We start from the raw sequence: 19,724 nt of genomic DNA on the forward strand, positions 1-19,724 counted from the left end.
ATTAAAACTAAATAAAATAGTCAGGGTTTCTACTAAATTATTTGAAAAAAAAAAAAAAAAAAATGTCTTAGCATATACTCAAAATATTAGTTGTTCATTGTAAACATATCACACTTTACATTCATCAGACATGCTAGAAAGAAAATGTATACTGACTGGCAATAAACCATACTTGTATTCTATAAACTGTTTTTTTAATACATTGCATTGGTTGCATTTAATACATGCATTGTTCGGTGTGAATTATAGTTTAGAAGTATACAGAGTTGTTTTTCCTTCAGCTAAAAAAAATGGCATTGATATTATTTCATTCAAGCTATAGTAACAATCTAAAGCCAAACATAAATGAAGCCTATATTTGGTGCCTTGACATGTTAACTTGAGTCATTGATTTTACTCGTACATTTATCTGTATTGCTCCAAACAAAGGCTTAAAATAGTGACATGCTGATAGTTAGAGAGTAAACCAAAGAATCCAGACACGTAGTTCTAGTATAAGAGATCATACAAAAGTCAATGTGATGTCAACACATGAGAGATAAACTACTGTATGACAGTGACCGAAAAGGAAAATGACGTTTCATTGAGCTATTTTTTGACACCCTGTGATCTATTTTTGATCCCATAATCTTTGTGTGGCATTCAGGGGCAGAGACTAAACAGACTCATTTGGAAACAAGAAGTATGCTTATACAGTGAGGGTTTGTTAAAAGTTTAAGCCTGCACTAATCAACACAACAGTTAACAAGTCACTATACTCAGAGTTCTTCAGTGGTCACATCCATATACAATTAAACTCCATTCTGAGACAAAACCAAAGTTATCACCTTTAAATGTAAGGATGCATGAATAATGTATGGCAGTTGAGATGACTCTTGGGTTTGAGGACACAACACTATGATCTGTCACCAGAAGGTGGCAGCATTTCTCTAATATTTGATCTCCAGCAGACTTGTTTTTTTTTTTTGTGAAATGATTTGTCCTGAACTCTATATGCAACAGTTAAATGAGGATAATCAGAATGCTCTGTCTCATATTCTGTGCTGAAGAAGAAGTTTGACAGAGTGCAAAAAATGAAATATCCATTACATATGACAAATTCTCTTAATAATAATAATAATAATAATAATAAGGCAGTCGTGGCCTAATGGATAGAGAGTCGGATTTATAACCCAAGGTTGCGGGTTCGAGTCTCATGTCTGGCAGGGATTGTAGGTGGGGGGGTGAATGTCCAGTGCTTGCTCCACCCTCAATACCACAACTGAGGTGAGACCCTTGACCAAGGCACTGAACATATAAATGGCTGTGTGTTCACGGTGTGTTTGTTCACTACTCACTGCTGTGTGTGTGCACTTGGATGGGTTAAATGCAGAACACAAATTCCGAATATGGGTCACCATACTTGGCCACATGTCACGTCCTTTCCTTCCTTCCTTCCTTTCCTATTAATAACTATTATTCGGTCTCACGGTTGTTTTTAACCCTTCTATTTGAGAAATTACTATCCAAATAAAATAAAATTATGATTTAGCAGTTGTGGAAAACATCATTTGTTGTCCTTACAAGTCTTAAGTCTCTTTCTTTGTTTAATCCTTTGATTTGTTTCCTTGTTTTCCATTTTACGTGAAGTTTATTATCCATAACAATATTCTTTCACTACATATTAAGGAGTCATAGATCAATATATTAGCCAATATTTCTGTGGCCAAAATGCTTTGACAAATGTGACCCTGGACCACAAAAATTTCCTACTGTAAATATATAAAAACTAAATTTTTGATTAGTTATATGCATTGCTAAGGACTTCATTTGGACAACTTTTAAGGTGATTTTCTCAATATTTTAATTTCTCAGATTCCAGATTTTCAAATATTCGTATCTCGGCCAAATATCGTCCTATTCTAACAAACCATACATCGATAGAAAGCTTATTTATTCAGATTGAATATGTTTTTTAAATCTAAATTTGAAAAAAGTGACCCTTATGACTGGTTTTGTGGTCCAGGGTCACATATTGAGTGCGGCATCACAACTTTTCAGGATCCAACGTGCAGCTTTGTTGATGTATAATAAATATTAAGTTTTAATTTCAGAAACTTTTGAGAAGATATTGTTTAAAATTAAGTTTGTATTTGTTTTACTTGCCATAATTAATTATTACAGGGCTTTCATGGGTCTTTAAAAAGTCTTAGTTGTATCAAATTTAAGCCCATCAAAAGTCTTAAATGGTACAAGCAAGGCTTAATTTTGATTTCAAGAGGTCTTAAATTGGAGGATGGAAATTGAAGAATTGTGAAATAGCTTACCAAAGGCTATGATTTCATTGATTAAAAATGAGTGCTGCATGTTTCAAAGTCAGGTGCTGCGCTGCTTTGTGTATTGAAATTACCGGGCAACAGGGTCGTCACTAGTGGGGTGAAAGGTAATGACGATTATAGGGGACTACGGCTGATGGGGGGCCCTGGCCATTTCAGCCACACATAGAGCCATGTCTCACAGACAGCATGCAAACACCGAACCGAACCCTCCTTCACGTCCTCCTGCACCTGAACAAACAAATAAACCTCGCCAATTTAAACATACAAACACAAAAAGATGCAAAACGCTTAATTCAGCACCCGTTCTGAGTTTTGCCTCTCCTTAAACTGACAAATACATACAAAATTATGCCGAAATACCCGTCTTGGCGAGTATCTTTGAAAAAACTGTCGGTTATGTCTTACGTGAACATAAGCAGTTTGGAAAGAAATAGGATGTGTATCATGCATAGGATGTGGATGCATTGTCTCTTAAAGTGGCTGTGTCTAATTCACCAGCTGCTGACAGTGTCCTTAAAGGTGCCATAGAATGCATTGATACAATATTTTAAATTGTTCTCTGATATCTACATAGAAGGTATGTGGCTTAGGTAAGGGCAAAAATTCTCCAGAAATGGTTACATGTCCATTTACAATCCTAGGATTTGTCCCTAGAATGAAATGGTCTGCTATTACCTTATTTGAAAGGGTCATGAATAATAATGTTGAGCTCTGCTCTGATTGGCTGTTTCACAGCGCGGCTCATTTCAGTAGCTCACGCAGCAAACAGATCTCTACTGTCCGGCGTGAACGATGGAGAGAGTAGGCATCCAACCTTATATGTTTGAGCCTGTATCAGACGAGGATACAGATTTTGAGAGATTTTGCAATGTTTAGCGTCCATGGTATGAACATTGAGAGAGAGAGTTGTGAGTGAAGGGGTGGAAGCAGCCTCTGTGTTGCCAGATCCGATTATTAGCATTTTCGCACTTGTCTTTTCCACATTTTTTGACGCTTTAGAAAACTAATAAAGTAGTACATTGCGGTTTAGGGTCAGCGATATCTTTATCTTATCTTAATTGCAAAAGATTTTAAATAATTTCAGTTTATTTTTATTCATTTATTGTTTTTTGTTCGTTTTAATAGCATTATTTGGCAACACTGCATCGATGATTCTGCTGTGAAGGTCCGGCTGGCCTAGAACATGGGCTGGTATACGTTATGCAAATGTTGGGGGCGTAAACATGAATGATCCTGACTGTAACGTCACAGTCGGTGTTATGTTGGGATTCGCCTATTTTTCAGTAGTGTTTTCCACACACAAGATTTACATAAAGGGGAGGAAACAATGGTGTTTTAGGTTCACTTTATGTCATTTCCATGTACAGAACTCCTATTATTCAACTATGCCAAGGTAAATACAGTTTTCCATTCTATGGCACCTTTAATGCTAATCCAAGAAATTAAATGAGAGAAAATCACTCACAGCTCTTCACTGAATTACTTTGCGGTTTTAACAAGGATTAATCTATATTTAATTTATACAGTGAAGACTATGCAATGATATTTTACATTTGTTTATTTAGTTCCTGTACCTGGACACCTACAAACTTGAAAAAAAAAAAAACTTAAACGTTGTTTAATTTGTATCTTTGTTCTATTTATTTATTTGTGCTATTTGCACAATTTCAAACAGGTGCCCATGGGTACAGCCTGCACTGGGACCCTGCAAATCCCAGCTACGGTCCTGCTGGGGAAACCGCTATATTTCTGCCTTTCCAAAAGCGCCACCTGCTGGCAGAGAATGAATTTGACTCATCTATTTTCTTAGAAATTGTGTACATGCTAAAATGTAAAGTTATTATTTTATAAAACTTTTTTTTGTGAAAACTTTGTACCTAAACTGTAAAACATGTTTTTACAGTCATTTTACAGTTTAATATGTTACCATAGACAGTGTTTGTAGGTAAGTCTCTGTGATATTCTTGTCCTTACTGTAGATGAGTTAGGCCCTTCTTTTAATGTTCTATGGGATTTTATTCACCTGACAATAAGAGGTATAGCGCTGTTACACAATGAGGTTTAATACAGTCCAACCTTTAACTCAGGACCCATTTACGTTATGTCACATTACACAAGACAGTTCCTTTCAAGGAAAGAGGTAATTCGGGGAATTAGTCGCCTTCTCCTCGTCTAATGTTATATTAAGAACTGCATGCCTTCCTCAGATTTTAACCTGAACAAAAATACGATTGTTCTTGGTGACAATCAACTTGCTAAAGTTTCGGCATGCATTACAGACCAATTGGCTTAATTTAGTTGTGTGTAACCAGAGGTTAACAGCTCCTGATTCTATTAAAACGTCATGCAGTATGTGTTGAATGTCTTTTGTCATGCCCCGCATAAAGTTGCATGATCAACAGTGGACTCCTTATGAGTCCATTCATCTGATTTCATGCAATATTTCATCCTTCATGAGAGGATGTGATTCTGTTTAAGAGAGCAATAACAGCATGCAATCACTTAAAATAAGACATTACACTTGTGGGCTTGCAGCTGTGAGATCCAGCCTCAACAACAGAGGCAGCGGTCAAAAGTGGCCACATCAAAAGAGATCAAGTTAAGCTACAAACATTTTCATTGAGGTTGATTCTGCCTTAAAATGACAAATTGTTATTAAAAGCCCAAAAGCAGAAAGAAGGATATAATTCATAACCAGACTTCCTTTATAGACAAGCGCGCACTAACACTACCGGCCAAGCCTCATAAAACACACAACACAGGGAGATCGTTTTCCTACATTCTAAGTAGGGATGTAACGATTACCGGTTTGACGATAAATCATGATAAAATTCCCCGCGGTTAGTATTACCGTTTCATATTTTAATTATCATTAAAACCGTATTCGATTACCGTGATTTAAACAACTCGCGATAAATAAATACTGTCCGGCATAAAGCAGAGTTTTCAGTAACAGTCTCACGTGCGCACAGCAGCACAGTAGTTTCGTTCCGAGTGAAAATAGGGCGGAAAAGCTGGGAGGTTTTAAAAGAGTGCTAAGGGAATTATACAAATTAATATATCAATGAATTAATTATATGAATGTACCTCTGAAGGTTCGGACTGTCTTCAGAAACGATTTGATGGCATTTTGTTCTCATCTTCGCTCCATGTAATACCTAAAGGAAGTGTTCGCGGAGTTCACAGGAATCAGCTGTAATTCAGCTTTTCCGTATAAAGCGCCATCTGCTGCCAGAGAGTGTATTTACAGACACTTATTTACATTCAGTCTGTGTGCAGTTTCTGTCTGGCCAAAAAATTGACCAAATTTGCATGACCTGCTGTAAATTTTAACCGGTTGATGAAAAACAAACTTATGTACATTTAAACAATTCAGATATGCTATATAGAATTATTTATGGAGCAGATAAAATACATATAATCATTTATTAATTATCATTTTAATGTAACCCTTTTCTTTAAAGGCTGAAATGTGTGGTCTACCTTTATGTTAAACTTTGTCAAAGCTTTATTTGAACATTTACATTATTTATTTGAACATGCTATTAAACTGTTGTCAGTCAAATTGTCATTTAAAATCCAGACCTCATTGGTAATGTTATTGTGTTAGTGATTATGCAAACAAAAAGTCATTTTATTTGCTGTTTGTTGATTTTTAAGTATGAAACTTGGTGAAGTGATTTATGTTTCGGTACTTTTTGAACATCTCCAGCACATTTTAACAATACCGTGATAATACTGATAACCGTGATAATTTTGGTCACTATAATCGTGATTAGAAATTTTCATACCGTTACATCCCTAATTCTAAGGTTGCAACAATCAGCTTTGTATGTGTGTGCCATCTGTTTTTGAACCGAGCACCCGCATGACTAGAGTATTTTGGTCACAGAGCTTAACAGTTTCTTCGTTTGTGTCGTCAGGCTGCCCTCCTTTCCTTGTGTAACTTGTTAATAAAAAGAAGAACAGCTCTCATAAGGTAGCAGCATATGAGGCCTTGTGTAATGCTGCTTTATCAAACCACGACTGCTCTAACGCTGTTTGTTTCCAGACTGATGGGCATAGACACATTATATCTCATCTTGGTTTACAGAACATATTCAGCAACACTTGATTTTTTATCCAAAGAGGAAGTCGAGCCACGTGACTAGTGCAGAAGTAGGCGGAAGGGAAAAAAAATAATAGAACGTATGCCACAAGAATAGCACTGCAGTTTTAAAAAATAAAATGGTCTTCAGAAAACAGTTTCACTTCACTTTTGTACAATTTTAAACCGGAATCAGCTGAATGTTATGTTCTGCAAAAAATGTCTGAGTTATAATTTCATTCTTTGCTAGACAAAAAAACTAACCAAGTAGGGCCAGTTTTCCTGCTACAGATTAGATCTTGACCAGATGTTTTCATTGTTATGACAATCCATGACGATCACAGAAACCAGGTTTATTGTGAGTTAAAAAGCTCAGGCCGTATGAAACTCAAAATGACTTTAAATGCTCTTTTTGCACTGTATACATTTTAGCGGTTTAACATTTATGAGGATTTTTGTAGCCGTAAACATTAACAAAATGTGTACAATTTTCAATAAATAAATCAATAAACCTATGAATGAAAGCATGGGTAAGACCCATTTTTCACACAGTATGATGCTATTTTTAAACAACTGAAAAAATTAAAAGACAGACACCACAATCAACTCCTCTTCTAATGCATGGATGCAACTTTTGAAATCCACTGAAAATGATATACTAACTGTATACCTTTATCATTTATCAGTATTCTATGATCTGTGACTCTGGAGTCACTCTGGACCCCTCACACCCAGCTCACTCTCTCTTTGTACTGTTGCCCTCTGGCCGGCGCTACAGATCACTGAGCACCAGAACAGCCAGACACAAGAACAGTTTTTTCCCCCAGGCCGTATCCCACCTGAACAACACATAACACACCCCGGTACTGTACATCTGTAAATAACTCATCAAACCTTCATCTGTACATTTTATTTTTTACAAAATGTGACCTGATTCTATTCTCCGGTCATCAACAGCAGGCCACAGATGCTGACACTTGCATTTAACCCAAAATAGTCTTTAGTCATGATGACCTGCAAAATATGTAATTAAATGAAGAACAGAGTAAAAAGTACCATTTTATAATCAATGTAAATGTAATTAAGTATTCCATTTCAATTGTACTTGAGTAAAGATTAGGGCTGTCGCGATTCGTCGCGACTAGTCGATTTTTAAAAATCGTCGACTTAATTTTGCTCGCGTCGACTAACCGGCAAAATACCGGAAGTGGCGCATTTCACGGAGGAGAATCCATAAAACACATTATTCAACTATTTTCCAAGGCTGGAAATAGCAGAATTGTGAATTCACAAAAGCTATGATTTAATGAAATAATTATATGCGATGCAGTTCTAACACATGCGCTTTATTTACATGCGTGTAGGTTAAGATCGTGCGTCTCACAGCGGCTCCGTTCACAGTAAGTTAGTTCCGCAGAAACGTATCATTTACATGTGTAGAGCTTCTCAAACTCATCTGCATGTTGTTATGAGTTCGGGTTTATTATAAGGTTCATATGGGAACGGAATGTGCGCCATTTCATCAGATTTGTGAGGTAAATCATTTATAAATCCACACAAACACAGAATACATCGCGATTTCAAAATAAAAGCTCAAACCTTTACTCTGAGTTTACACGGTTTGATGTCCACATATTCATGTAATTACAGTGACTATAGCATTTCTGTCCTAAAGAAATGGCCAAATATTAAAGATTAAGTGGACATTTGAATTAAATGGTGCTTGGTCAATATTAAACAAGGATTAGATCGTGCAGTAATGTGTAAAAATAATCATCAAGCCGTTGGCGCAGGCCTTTGTTGTAATGCGTAATTCATATGATTTCTTGCTTTTGATACTTTATTTGAACTAATTATTATTGCATCATTGCTTTTATATATGTATTTTAAGTCATTTTAAAAGCTATTGTTCACTTCTATTTTCATTACCAAAAAAACATATATTATAATTATAGGGCCCTATGAAATCCGTTTTATTTCCAAATTCATTTTTTTCCATTTTCATTTTTCTATACTCTGTTCTAATGGTTAAATTAAATTTTATCAATCAAAAAGCCTGTCTAATTAATTAAGTTTTATCTTTATCAAATTCTGTTTTCCATTATTTTCTGGATTCCATTTTAATGGTTTCATTAAATTTTAATAACCAAAAGCATCTCCAATTAATTGATTTTAGATATATTTTTTTTAATTAAATTTTTTTTTTTTTACTGCACATTTACATTTTTCACCTAAATAAATTCTGGTAAATACTCCTTTAAAAGTGTTTTTTTTTTAATTATAATTTTATTATTAGTCGACTAGATCATGTGGATATGTTGTCATTCTTGCACTATAATACTGAACTGTGATTTCAGTGATTTGAACTGTGAGATGGACACTTGCTTCTTGCACTCTATGTTGCACTTTACCTTTGCTTTAAAACAAGGATTTCATAGAAATTTGGATTTCATTTGGTTTAATAAAATATTAAGTAAAATGGTCGATTTTTTGTGTGGGAAATTAATCGTTTAGATTAATCGATTAATCGATAAATTAGTCGATAGATTAATCGAAATAAAAATAGTAGTTAGTGGCAGCCCTATTAAAGATTAATACTTAAAGGAGCACTGCGTAAGTTCTGAAATTTCTAACATTTACTGACACCAGTGGCCGTTAGAGGAACTGCAGCCAGTCTCATGCTCGTTCTCGGTGCGCACTAGATAAGGCTTTTTTTTAAGCTTACGAGGAGTTTCCGTGGGTGTCTGGGTTGTGCTGGAGGCTGGTCGCTTCTTTCCGTCCGCAGAGTCTATTTCAAACACTACCGCTAGCGATTGCCGCTGTAGACGAGAACGCGCATGACGTCACATTTTGTGAATTTTCGGCCAATTCGGACCCGACTCCTCCAGACACGACTGAGCCTACAGGCTGATAGAGGCAACCGTGGTGGACAGTCAAGGTGTCATTCTTCCTATTACATTATGGTTGGCTCATAAATGGACAAATGAAAACTCTATCTTAAAGATTTTTTTAAGTAAAAACCTACACATAGCCCCTTTAAGTATGCTAATAAAGTTTTTACCATTTGTATATCTAAAGTTTATATGCGTAAATTAACAGATGCTACATTGTATGATTTTAATTGTTAGTAGAGAAGGTCAAGACCTCTTAAGTGGTACAGGCCAAATGCATTTTAAACTTGTTTATGCTAATTTTTAAAAAGCTACCACAGTATTTAGGTGGCAAGGACAGTTACCATGGTAACGTGTTTTAAGGGGCCAGTCGCAAACTTTCCGTCGGAGACGTTGGCTCGTGGCTGCTCTCATTTACCTTGACAGCAGATAAAGTAGCCTCACCATCCTCTTACCTAACAACAGCAGCCTGTGCGTTTGCTTGTACTCTCTCTTCTCCGCCTCCAGGATTTTGTCAATGTTTCGACTCCGTTTGTTCTCCGCTTTGACCCGCACACTCTCCTTCGCCCGCCGCCGCTGCTCTCTGAGCTGCGGGTCACAACTGTCCAAATGATCAGACTCGACATCGATCCCGGGACTCGCACCGGTGCGTCCGCCGGTGTATGAGATCGCCGACTGTGATAACCTAGATCTGAAGCTGTGACACATCCCCATGGCCAGAGCTGGATCCTTAACATTCGAATGGAAAAGTCTTGAAGGATAAGAACACCATGATGATGAGGATGATGATGGTTATCCAGGTCAGGTGGAGAGAAGGCTCGCTATCCCTTACAGCCTTATCGCTCAGGCTCTCCAAAGGTGTCAGTTAGCCTCATCGGGTTTTCCCTCAGTTTCTGACATTCACGAGTGGACAGGAGTGAACTTTGACCTGACACGCATAGCGTACTTTTCACTGTTTGTTATTCTTGCTCTTCTATTTCGGGACGCCGCTCGTCCGCCGGAGCTCTCGCCGCTCCGCTCGCTCTCTCTGGGGCTGACCTGAGATCAGCTCTGCTCCGTAACTTTTGCACAGCGTTAAATTTTCACGAGCTGCAGGGGGAGGTCACTCACTCCGTGACGTTGTTCAAATATTTGTGGCTTCACAAATTATCTGAATGGAGATGAAAAACAGTTTAATTTCATTCATCTTGTCATAATTTTGATGACATTCCATACATACAGAGACAAATACTGATGTTAATAAATAATTGCACTCGCAGAAAACACACTTACTGAGTGAAATTAAGTGCTTATTTCAATTATTCCCCCTGGCGGTAATTTTATCTCGGTTGTTATTCATAGTGTTGTATAATGTTGTTGTTCATTGAATAAAAAAGGTCACCCAGTGACGTCATGTGGAAAAAAAATGTAGTTTTGTAAACCAAGTATTCCTTTTATCTATTTATAGTTTTATTATATGATGGAAATTGTTCAAATGTATTTATTTTGTTCTGTTTTATGCTAATACACACACACACACACACACACACACATATATATATATATATATATATATATTATTTTACAGTGTAAATGTTTTATAATTGTAGGCTTTTTTTTGTTGTTGTTGTTGTTCCTAAAGCGCACACAACTGTTTTAGTATTGAGTCTGCTGCCATTCCAGTTTTTGTCAAGTACAGGTTGCACAAAATATAACAGCTGCAATAATAATATCCTGTAGGTGGCGTTATTACATCAATATGCAAGTTCATGAAAGACTTGACAGTTGCAAATTACTTGTAGATACATTGCAGTGTACCAGTAGCATCATCTTGCACATTTGTTTGTTTGTTTAACTTTTTAAAATCCTTATAATCAAAGATAGGTCAGGATTTGAACCCGCACCTCCTTGCATTAGAAAAAAACTGTACTAGGCTACTTATGTAAGAAAAAACCTACAAAGCTTTTATTTATTTGTCATATATCACATACAGGGTAAATATGGGTATGACAGGGAATAAAGTTTTCTGAACATTTTCTAGGGTATGACGTGATATGAATTAAAAGGGTTGTAAAGGTGTCACACAGGCTATCAAATAAATTAAAAGTGAAGATGGCGCTCTTGCCCTTTATCATCTTTTGCTTTCTCTCATCCCCGTCTTGTCACTATTTCTGTTTAATTTCACCTAATAAAATGACCTGAAATCATGAAAGCCCTCATTGTGACTACAGATCTGACACAGTTTGTACAAAAAGCACAGCACTTTGCTAAATATACGAATTCTCTTCTGTTTCTTGGAAGGTTGAATAACTTGCACAATAGCATGCCTTCTGTTCTTAATCTGTCCTACAGCATGCCTCATGCATTGACATTATCAACAAGAGTGCTGGCATTTCACACATTCCCTCCACTTCAGGACTTTTGAATAACTCAGTGCTTGTGCTTTACCTTAACTTATATTATTTATTGTTGTTTGGGATTTTGATAGTCTAGAATCACTTTAATAAATGACAGGAAGATGAATGATTGAGTAAATTTTTTATTAAATGTAGGAGTAAAATAAATAGTTCTTGTGAAAACTACTTGGAGCACAACAGTGGCATCTGTTGGTAAAATATAAATCTGCATATACCCAGCTAACAGAACTTTCTGGCAAGGTTCTCTCAAGACAAACATTCTTAATAGAATGCTCATTGAAAGTTACCTGGTCTTTAATAACATTCTTAAAAAAATTTGCACAGAAACATAATTTATACATCGCTCACAGAATGTTTTTTTCTTCTTCCCTGAAACAATGTTATTACTTGTTCAGAGAACGTTCAAACGCAAAATTCCAATAATATTTGCACATTTGAACGTTCCCTTAACATTTGCATACCCAAGAAAAACATTTTTAAAAAACTAGGGCATTCAGAAATAGCGTTTTTAACTTAATGGGAAAGTTAGCAAAAACATGTTTGTGTTAGCTGGGGATGCTGGCCTCCAAACTGAAATTCCAGACCAGGAAGATGGAAAATTTCATACTGTACAGAACTGCCAGCTTCAACATATAGGCTATCAACAAACTCCCATTTGCAGGAAACACTTAGACAATGAGTATGTGGTCTGTCTGTCCTTCTGATGGTCTGTGTCACTGCACTGCAGCAGATAGGGCCCGCAAGAGTCTTATCATGCACACCAGAGAGACGGCGACCGATCCAAGCTCATGATGATAGGACTTTTTTCATTTGAAATATTCAAGTATATAAACTACCCTTAAATTCTTAACAAACATCATCAATTCTGTCATTCACAGTGTGCTAAACTTTGACCCTGCAACACAATTGTTATTATTGACTGAAAGGCAGTAGTCTGTTGTAAGTGTCATACTGACTAGTACGTTATGTGACATATGGGTGACTCCCTCTTGATGATGACATCAGTGGTATTACACACACAGTGGGCACCTCAGACTCACGGTCAAGGCTATTCCTGCTCTTTCAACGTGCCAAATCTATCATTATGCGTGAGATTGTTCATCTACAGATCGGACAGTGTGGGAATCAGATCGGCTCAAAGGTGCGATGGCTCAAAATATGGGTTTTTATGTGTATTTTTATGTGCATTATTATCTTAACCTCAACTTGATTCAAGCAAGCCAATCTAATGCAGGCTTAACAGACAAATGAGCATGCATTCCTGTATTATGAGTATTAATTAGTAGTTAATTTTCTCAGTTGTTTATGTCATGCATTTCTTTTATTATTATGGTAATTTTATTAGAGTCTACTGTCATTCTGAACAGCATTCTGTTAGTAGCTAAATATTACTGTAATGTGCTATTTCAGTTAAAAGCAATAACAAAAACTTCTTTACAACTATATTTTAAGTATGAAATCCATTTTTAAAGTGAATAAATATATAAAGTTATGATACGTGCGGTCAAGGGTGTTCACCCTAGAGTGGTCTAGTGTAAGATAAGAGACACAGAGCGTCTTGTGATGGGGTGGGCCTTCTTTATCATGGAAATGAGCTCTGCGGCCTGTGTCTTTCTGAGTGATAGATTGTGGTCAGAACTGAATGGCATCCAGAAAAACAATTGCAAGTCACTTAAACTCAACAGACAAGTCAGTTATTGAAGGCTTTCTTTGACTCTGTGAGTAGAGAATGACCATTTTTGTCATTTGAGATGACAAAACATTTCATTCAGTGCTGAAGATATCAGTTTAAGCAGGTCACGTAGTTCATTGGAGAAAATATGACTAATGACTAATTTTCATGTGTTTGCAGTTCTGGGAGGTGATCAGTGATGAACATGGTATTAACAGAGTAGGAGCGTATGAGGGCGACATGGACCTTCAGCTGCAGAGGGTCAATGTTTACTTCAATGAAGCACATGGTACGCAGACCTACACGTTACATTCATGTTTAATGCTTGTGTGCAGTGGCTATTATTCCCAAACATTTTTTGTCAGCCAAACCCATATTAAAATAATAAACATTTAAACAATAACTTAGTCAATAATTTATTAACTCATTCACATGATCATAGTTCTGATAATATAATAATAATAATAGTGCTGTTAAATGATTAATCGTGATTAATAGCATACAAAACAAAAGTTTTTGTTTGCATAATATATGTTTGTGTTCTATGTATATTTATTATGTATATATAAATACACACACATACAGAATATATTTTGAAAATATTTACATGTATATACATGTCTATATCTATATTCATATAATAAATATATTTAATATATAAACATAACATATTTTTCTGAAATATATACATGCATGTGTGTGTATTTATATAACCATAATAAATATACACAGCACTCATACATATATGTAAACAAAAACGTTTATTTTGGATGCGATTAATCGCGATTAATCGTTAGACAGCACTAATAATAATAATAATTAATAGTAGTAGTAATAGTATGTTTTAACTCTAATTATAAAATAAATATAAATAATACTGTTGTAAAATTAAATTGTAAAGAAACAAGTAATATTTAATCATTATAATCATTAAATGCAGATCAGATTATACAGGTATTTAATTAAATTGAAGCCTTAGATTTCATAATCGCACTAAGCTGTAATAATTATCATGTAGCCCCATTTGTTTATTTTATTTTTATTTTTTTATTAGCTTTTCATCAACTCACAAACCTAAATGACATTCATACATTTCTAGCACATAAATAAATATCTATATTCTATATTATATAATATGTTATAAGATTGTAGTCTATGTTAGGTTGAATTTTGGGTATTTTGTTTAAATGTTTATATATATATATATACATATATGTATAGTACTCTCTTGACAGTGAATGAGAGAGACAGAGACAAGAGTTAGTGGTTGCCCAAGCGGTCCTCTTTTGTTATCTTTAATAAACATTGTATTTCATTAAACACTTTGAATCAGTATTCATTAACACACATAAATACTCAAATCAAATCACAGTAAACAAATAAATAGATAATCATATATACAGATATTTTGTAGATCTTCCACAATTCAGTTATATCCAATCTGTATTTTTGTTACTGTAAATCATAGAAGTTATATATCATGTGAAAAAATAGGTGACTTTATCTGTAAATGTGTCTTGGATTTGAGGAGCAGAGTAACTTCCTGTAACAAAAGTCTCATTGACATGTTTAATTGCCTGTCAGGTGGCAAGTATGTTCCAAGAGCATTGTTAGTGGACCTGGAGCCGGGCACTATGGACAGCGTGAGGGGCAGTCACATAGGACAGCTCTTCAGACCGGATAACTTTATACACGGTGAGTCAGCAATCAGCTACATTAAAGACATTTTAGATACCACATGAGTTGAATTTTATAAAATATAAATAGGGATGGTTTCATCACTTCTGAAACATACACTCTTAAAATTAATGCTTCCAAAAGGGGGATTTCACCACAGAAGAGCCATTTCAGGCTCCACAAGGAACCTTCAGTAAACCATTCTTAAAAGAAACAATTTTTTCTTAGTGTGAACATTATATATTTTTTAAAAATTAAAGATTTCCACTATCCACTATAAAAAACCTGTTGTGGAATGGTGAGGATCTATGGATGTTAAAGTTTCTTAATAAAGCCATGCGATAGCAATTTAAAAAAAAAAATGTATTTTAAGTGTGTATCGTGATATATGCAATGTAGATCATATAGATCAATGACATTATTTTGTTTATTAGCCAAATACTACAAATCACAGCTCAAACAGTAGCACAGTGGCCATGAATTTGGTTCCCCAAAGAGAGTGCATCAAATTATAAAATTGCATGCAGTGAGTTGTTTTAGTTAAAGGTAACAGCAAAATGTGTGCATGTAATGGATGCATTTAATGGATGAGATTATATTTTTAATAACTTTGTCTTAACCATGAATGAATCTAAATGAACAACCATGAATATACAGTATGTAAATTAGTTTCCACACCAATGCACGATAAAGTGCACTGTAGTTTTGATGTTTCCTGCTTTAAATACATGTGCTCTTAAAAGTTATTGGCTGCCAGTTTTTTTTAACATTCATCACTTGGAAAAAATTATTCCAACGATATCATTCCTCTCTGTGATTATTGTTATAATCGTGGTGTGGACTTCACTGTTCTCATAGAATAATAACTACTATTAAAACTTTATAGTTATTGTAAAGTTATCCTCCCTGGCGGTGAACAAACCCAAACTCAGACTCTGAAACCTGATTGGCTGATACAATGACACAATACCACTCATATGCCATAATATCATTCCTGATGCTGTTTTCTCTTTATAAATGTAAAGGCAATTCTGGAGCTGGCAATAACTGGGCCAAAGGTCACTATACTGAGGGCGCAGAACTTGTGGAGCAGGTTGTGGATCGCGTTCGCAATGAAGCCGAGAGCTGCGACTGCATGCAGGGCTTCCAGTTCGTCCACTCTCTGGGCGGTGGCACTGGTTCGGGAATGGGCACCCTGATTATCAATAAGATCCGAGAAGAGTATCCTGACCGCATCATGAATAGTTTCAGCGTAATGCCCTCGCCGAAGGTCTCCGATACAGTAGTCGAGCCGTATAACGCCACCCTAACAATCCACCAACTGATTGAGAATACAGACGAGACGTTTTGTATTGATAACGAAGCGCTGTATGATATCTGCTTCCGCACTCTAAAGCTCACAACGCCAACTTATGGAGATCTCAACCACTTAGTATCCCTCACTATGAGCGGGGTCACAACCTCCCTTCGCTTCCCAGGTCAACTGAACGCTGACCTTCGGAAGCTGGCCGTCAATATGGTGCCCTTCCCACGTCTCCATTTCTTCATGTCAGGTTTCGCTCCTCTCACCGCACGCGGTAGCCAACAATACCGTGCCCTAACGGTGCCCGAGCTCACCCAGCAAATGTTCGACGCCCGAAATATGATGACTGCGTGCGACCCACGTCGAGGACGCTATCTGACAGTGGCGGGTATTTTCCGCGGTCGCATGTCCACTAAAGAGATCGACGAGCAGATGCTAGCCATTCAGCAAAAGAACAGCAATTACTTCGTAGACTGGATCCCTAACAACGTCAAAGTGGTCGTTTGCGACATCCCGCCACGAGGCCTCAAAATGGCCTCCACCTTCATCGGAAACAACACTGCCATCCAGGAGATATTCAAGCGCATTGGAGAGCAGTTCGCCCTCATGTTTCGACGCAAGGCCTTCCTGCACTGGTACACTGGGGAGGGCATGGATGAGCTGGAGTTCACCGAGGCTGAGAGCAACATGAATGATTTGGTTTCAGAGTACCAGCAATATCAGGATGCCACGGCCGATATAGATTACAGTGCAGAAGATGAAGAGGCAGAAGAGGAGGGTCTGTCATCAACAGCACACAGCACTCCAGTGGAGATTAAGACTGAGGTGGTCACTGAAACTTCTGTCAACGAATGACGCGTGGGCTTTAGTGAATATGGCAAGAGTGGATCTGATTGTGTGAAGAGTGAGAACATTCAGTGGCCCCAAAAAGTATTTAGACACTTAAGATACAGTTCGAACTGATATATGAATTACACTGCATTAGAAAACATGTTTGGCTTGAAAGGTATATATTTCATGTAGTTTAATGACAATGTGTTCAGATACTATTTGGAGCCACTATTCATAGCAAACTGTGAAATATTTCTGACCTCCAGGAGAAAATGATGAATTATATAAATACATAAAAATATATTCAAAATTCAAATATAATTTTCTAATCTTTCCTATATATTTTCAAAAGTTTGGGGTCAATATGTTTTTGAAAGTCTCACCAAGGCTGCATTTATTGAATTAAAATACAGTAAAACAGTAATAATTTGAATATTATTTATAATGTACATTATGAAATGTAAGTTATTTCTGTGAACTTTCAGAAAACATAAAAAAAAATTATTTTCATAAAACATCTCTTATTATTGTCAATGTTGAAAAGTTTTCAGGATTTGATGAATATAAAGTTTAAAAGAACAGCATTTATTTGAATGTACAAATGTTTGATCTATTTAATGTATCCCTATCAAGTAAAAGTATTCATTCCTTTAAAGAAACAATCTCACTGACCCGACTTTTGAACGGTAGTGTATAGTTTATTGTAAAGCTTAATCTATATTGATGTGTAACATCACTGGAGAACACAAAACAATTTCTGTATGTTCTTTAATAATGAATATCTATAGATATCTTGAGAAACATACAGGGGGAAATAGATCTAGTCAAAACCTTTTTCTTTTGTGTGGTTTAATAGAGGCTTCAATTCTTTTATCATTATTTGTCGTCAATATTAAAAAAATGCTTGATTTTTTTTTTTTTTTTTGCTTATCCTTTAAAAGCACGAGACAAAAAATATTTTACCAATATAAACTGCAACTGTTTCAGAATAAATTTGATGTATCTGCATTGTACTTGAGTATTTATAATGCTAAAAAGTTATGTTTACCATTTCATTGTCACTTATGTCATGCACCCATTAGTTTTCTTGCAAAATGTATTAAAATAAAAATATATATCGGCAACAGACTAAACTACTCAATTTGTTAATCTAAGGAGTTTTACATAATGAATGAAAACACTACATATTTAAAAAGAAATAGATTAATCTGTTTTGTTCATGTAAAATAATAGTTCTGATGTACACCTCCTAGAAATATTAGTTATATACAAATAGCACTGTAATTACTAAAATGCCAAATACACTGAGATCATACTAAATGCAACTTTTACTTCATTGTTATTGGCTCTTCTGCTGATGCTCTAATGCCAGTGCTACTTCTAAGTACTTCTGATCTGATAGATTACACAATACACCCAGTGAACACCTGCTGAACAGAAAACTCTTTAGAATAAAAACACACCAAGTGAAGGCTGTTTTAGTTTGAGACTCTTCATAATTTATTATCAAAAGAACACAGCTACTTCCATTTAATCATCTTAACTGCAGGTCTTGTTGTAAATCCAACAGAGAACGTGGAGAAGTGGGGATTGAAGGATGTAATTACAGATCCTACAAAAAAGCAAACAGATAATCAATCATGTATAACAACATAAATTAGAATCTTACAGCGGTGCAGTTCAGATAAACAGCTGAAATGTTAACTCACATTATACGGTCTTCACTTTAGTGACCTTCACATTGGATTCTGCGTTTTTAATGGCCTCAGTTTTCAGCTGTGGCTTCAGTGCTGCCCGCACGACCCTGGCGCAGATCGCAGAGTACCTGATGTAACTGAAATAAGACAAATATTAAGTTACTGAACAATTCAAACAAAACTGCTCGTGTGAATATGTCCACTGTGATCCAAATTCAACACGACGCTAATTTAGTATTACTACAGTCAAACTCATACCGGCTCATATATAGCGCACAGCTACTAAAATACACATTTCACAGCTTGTTAACTGTCATTCATTTACCTCAGTCCTGCTTGTCTCCAGTAAGCAACCATTTTTACCCGCAAATGTGTGTCTTATGTCCGTCAAAAGCTGCAGTTCGCGCTGATCAAGGACTAGAGCAAGGCCTGTGCGTCCGCCGGAATATATGTCATAAGGCAGCGTACAATCTCATTGGCTGGCAAACATGCCACTCATCATACGTCACCTGGAATTTAACCAATCACCGCAGTTTAATGATACAAAATGTATTTGCTGTTTGATCTTCTTTTATTTATTAATATTAATATTATCCCGTAAGTTTAAAGGGAGCTTCAATGGAGAGTTCGACTATTTTCCTAATTTGAATTATTGCAGTTTAAGGTGCTGATCTTGATACCACTTTGATTTCAGAGTTTACCTAATTGACAAGACTTTTTAGTTGTTTATAATTCTTTAATTAGTTTGTCACATCTATCTTTAGTTTCGTTTAATGCTAGGGGGTTACGAAATAACGTTATTAATTTTTGCCAAACAGTTTAGGGCAAGTTTTTAAGTTAAGCTCACTCTGC

The 19,724-nt window shown here is 35.9% G+C and overlaps 2 protein-coding genes across 3 annotated transcripts in view; one reads left to right on the plus strand and one right to left on the minus strand.

Moving 5' to 3' along the window:
• LOC306845418 (guanine nucleotide-binding protein G(s) subunit alpha) overlaps nucleotides 1–10,369 on the minus strand; it is a 43,830-nt gene extending 33,461 nt beyond the window's left edge. Inside the window, exon 1 of the mRNA XM_079378198.1 lies at nucleotides 9,752–10,369. Within this exon, the coding sequence (XP_079234324.1) occupies nucleotides 9,752–10,010 (259 nt within the window). The 5' untranslated portion in view covers nucleotides 10,011–10,369. The remainder of the gene's footprint in view (nucleotides 1–9,751) is intronic.
• Nucleotides 10,370–12,489: 2,120 nt separating this feature from the next.
• On the plus strand, nucleotides 12,490–18,310 carry LOC306845147 (tubulin beta-6 chain-like). 2 transcript variants are annotated; one of them, XM_079377751.1, is made up of 4 exons: nucleotides 12,490–12,833; nucleotides 13,545–13,653; nucleotides 14,949–15,059; nucleotides 16,067–18,310. In XM_079377751.1, exons 1-4 carry the CDS (start codon nucleotides 12,777–12,779, stop codon nucleotides 17,197–17,199), a joined length of 1,410 nt encoding a protein of 469 aa, XP_079233877.1. In that variant the 5' UTR covers nucleotides 12,490–12,776; the 3' UTR covers nucleotides 17,200–18,310. The 2 variants fall into 2 exon arrangements, with proteins under 2 accessions (XP_079233877.1, XP_079233878.1); XM_079377752.1 differs by lacking the exon at nucleotides 12,490–12,833 and adding an exon at nucleotides 13,274–13,410 and having other exon boundaries at nucleotides 16,067–18,298.
• Nucleotides 18,311–19,724: the final 1,414 nt, after the last annotated feature.

The sequence above is a fragment of the Barbus barbus genome, assembly GCF_936440315.1.
Source record: "Barbus barbus genome assembly, chromosome: 25".
Lineage (NCBI taxonomy): Eukaryota > Metazoa > Chordata > Actinopteri > Cypriniformes > Cyprinidae > Barbus > Barbus barbus.

Coding starts and splice junctions, on each gene's coding strand:
- LOC306845147 (XM_079377751.1), top strand. CDS start 12,777: ATGCGTGAGATTGTTCATCTACAGATCGGACAGTGTGGGAATCAGATC. Junction 12,834..13,544: donor GGAATCAGATCGGCTCAAAG/GTGCGATGGCTC, acceptor ATGTGTTTGCAG/TTCTGGGAGGTGATCAGTGA. Junction 13,654..14,948: donor TTACTTCAATGAAGCACATG/GTACGCAGACCT, acceptor ATTGCCTGTCAG/GTGGCAAGTATGTTCCAAGA.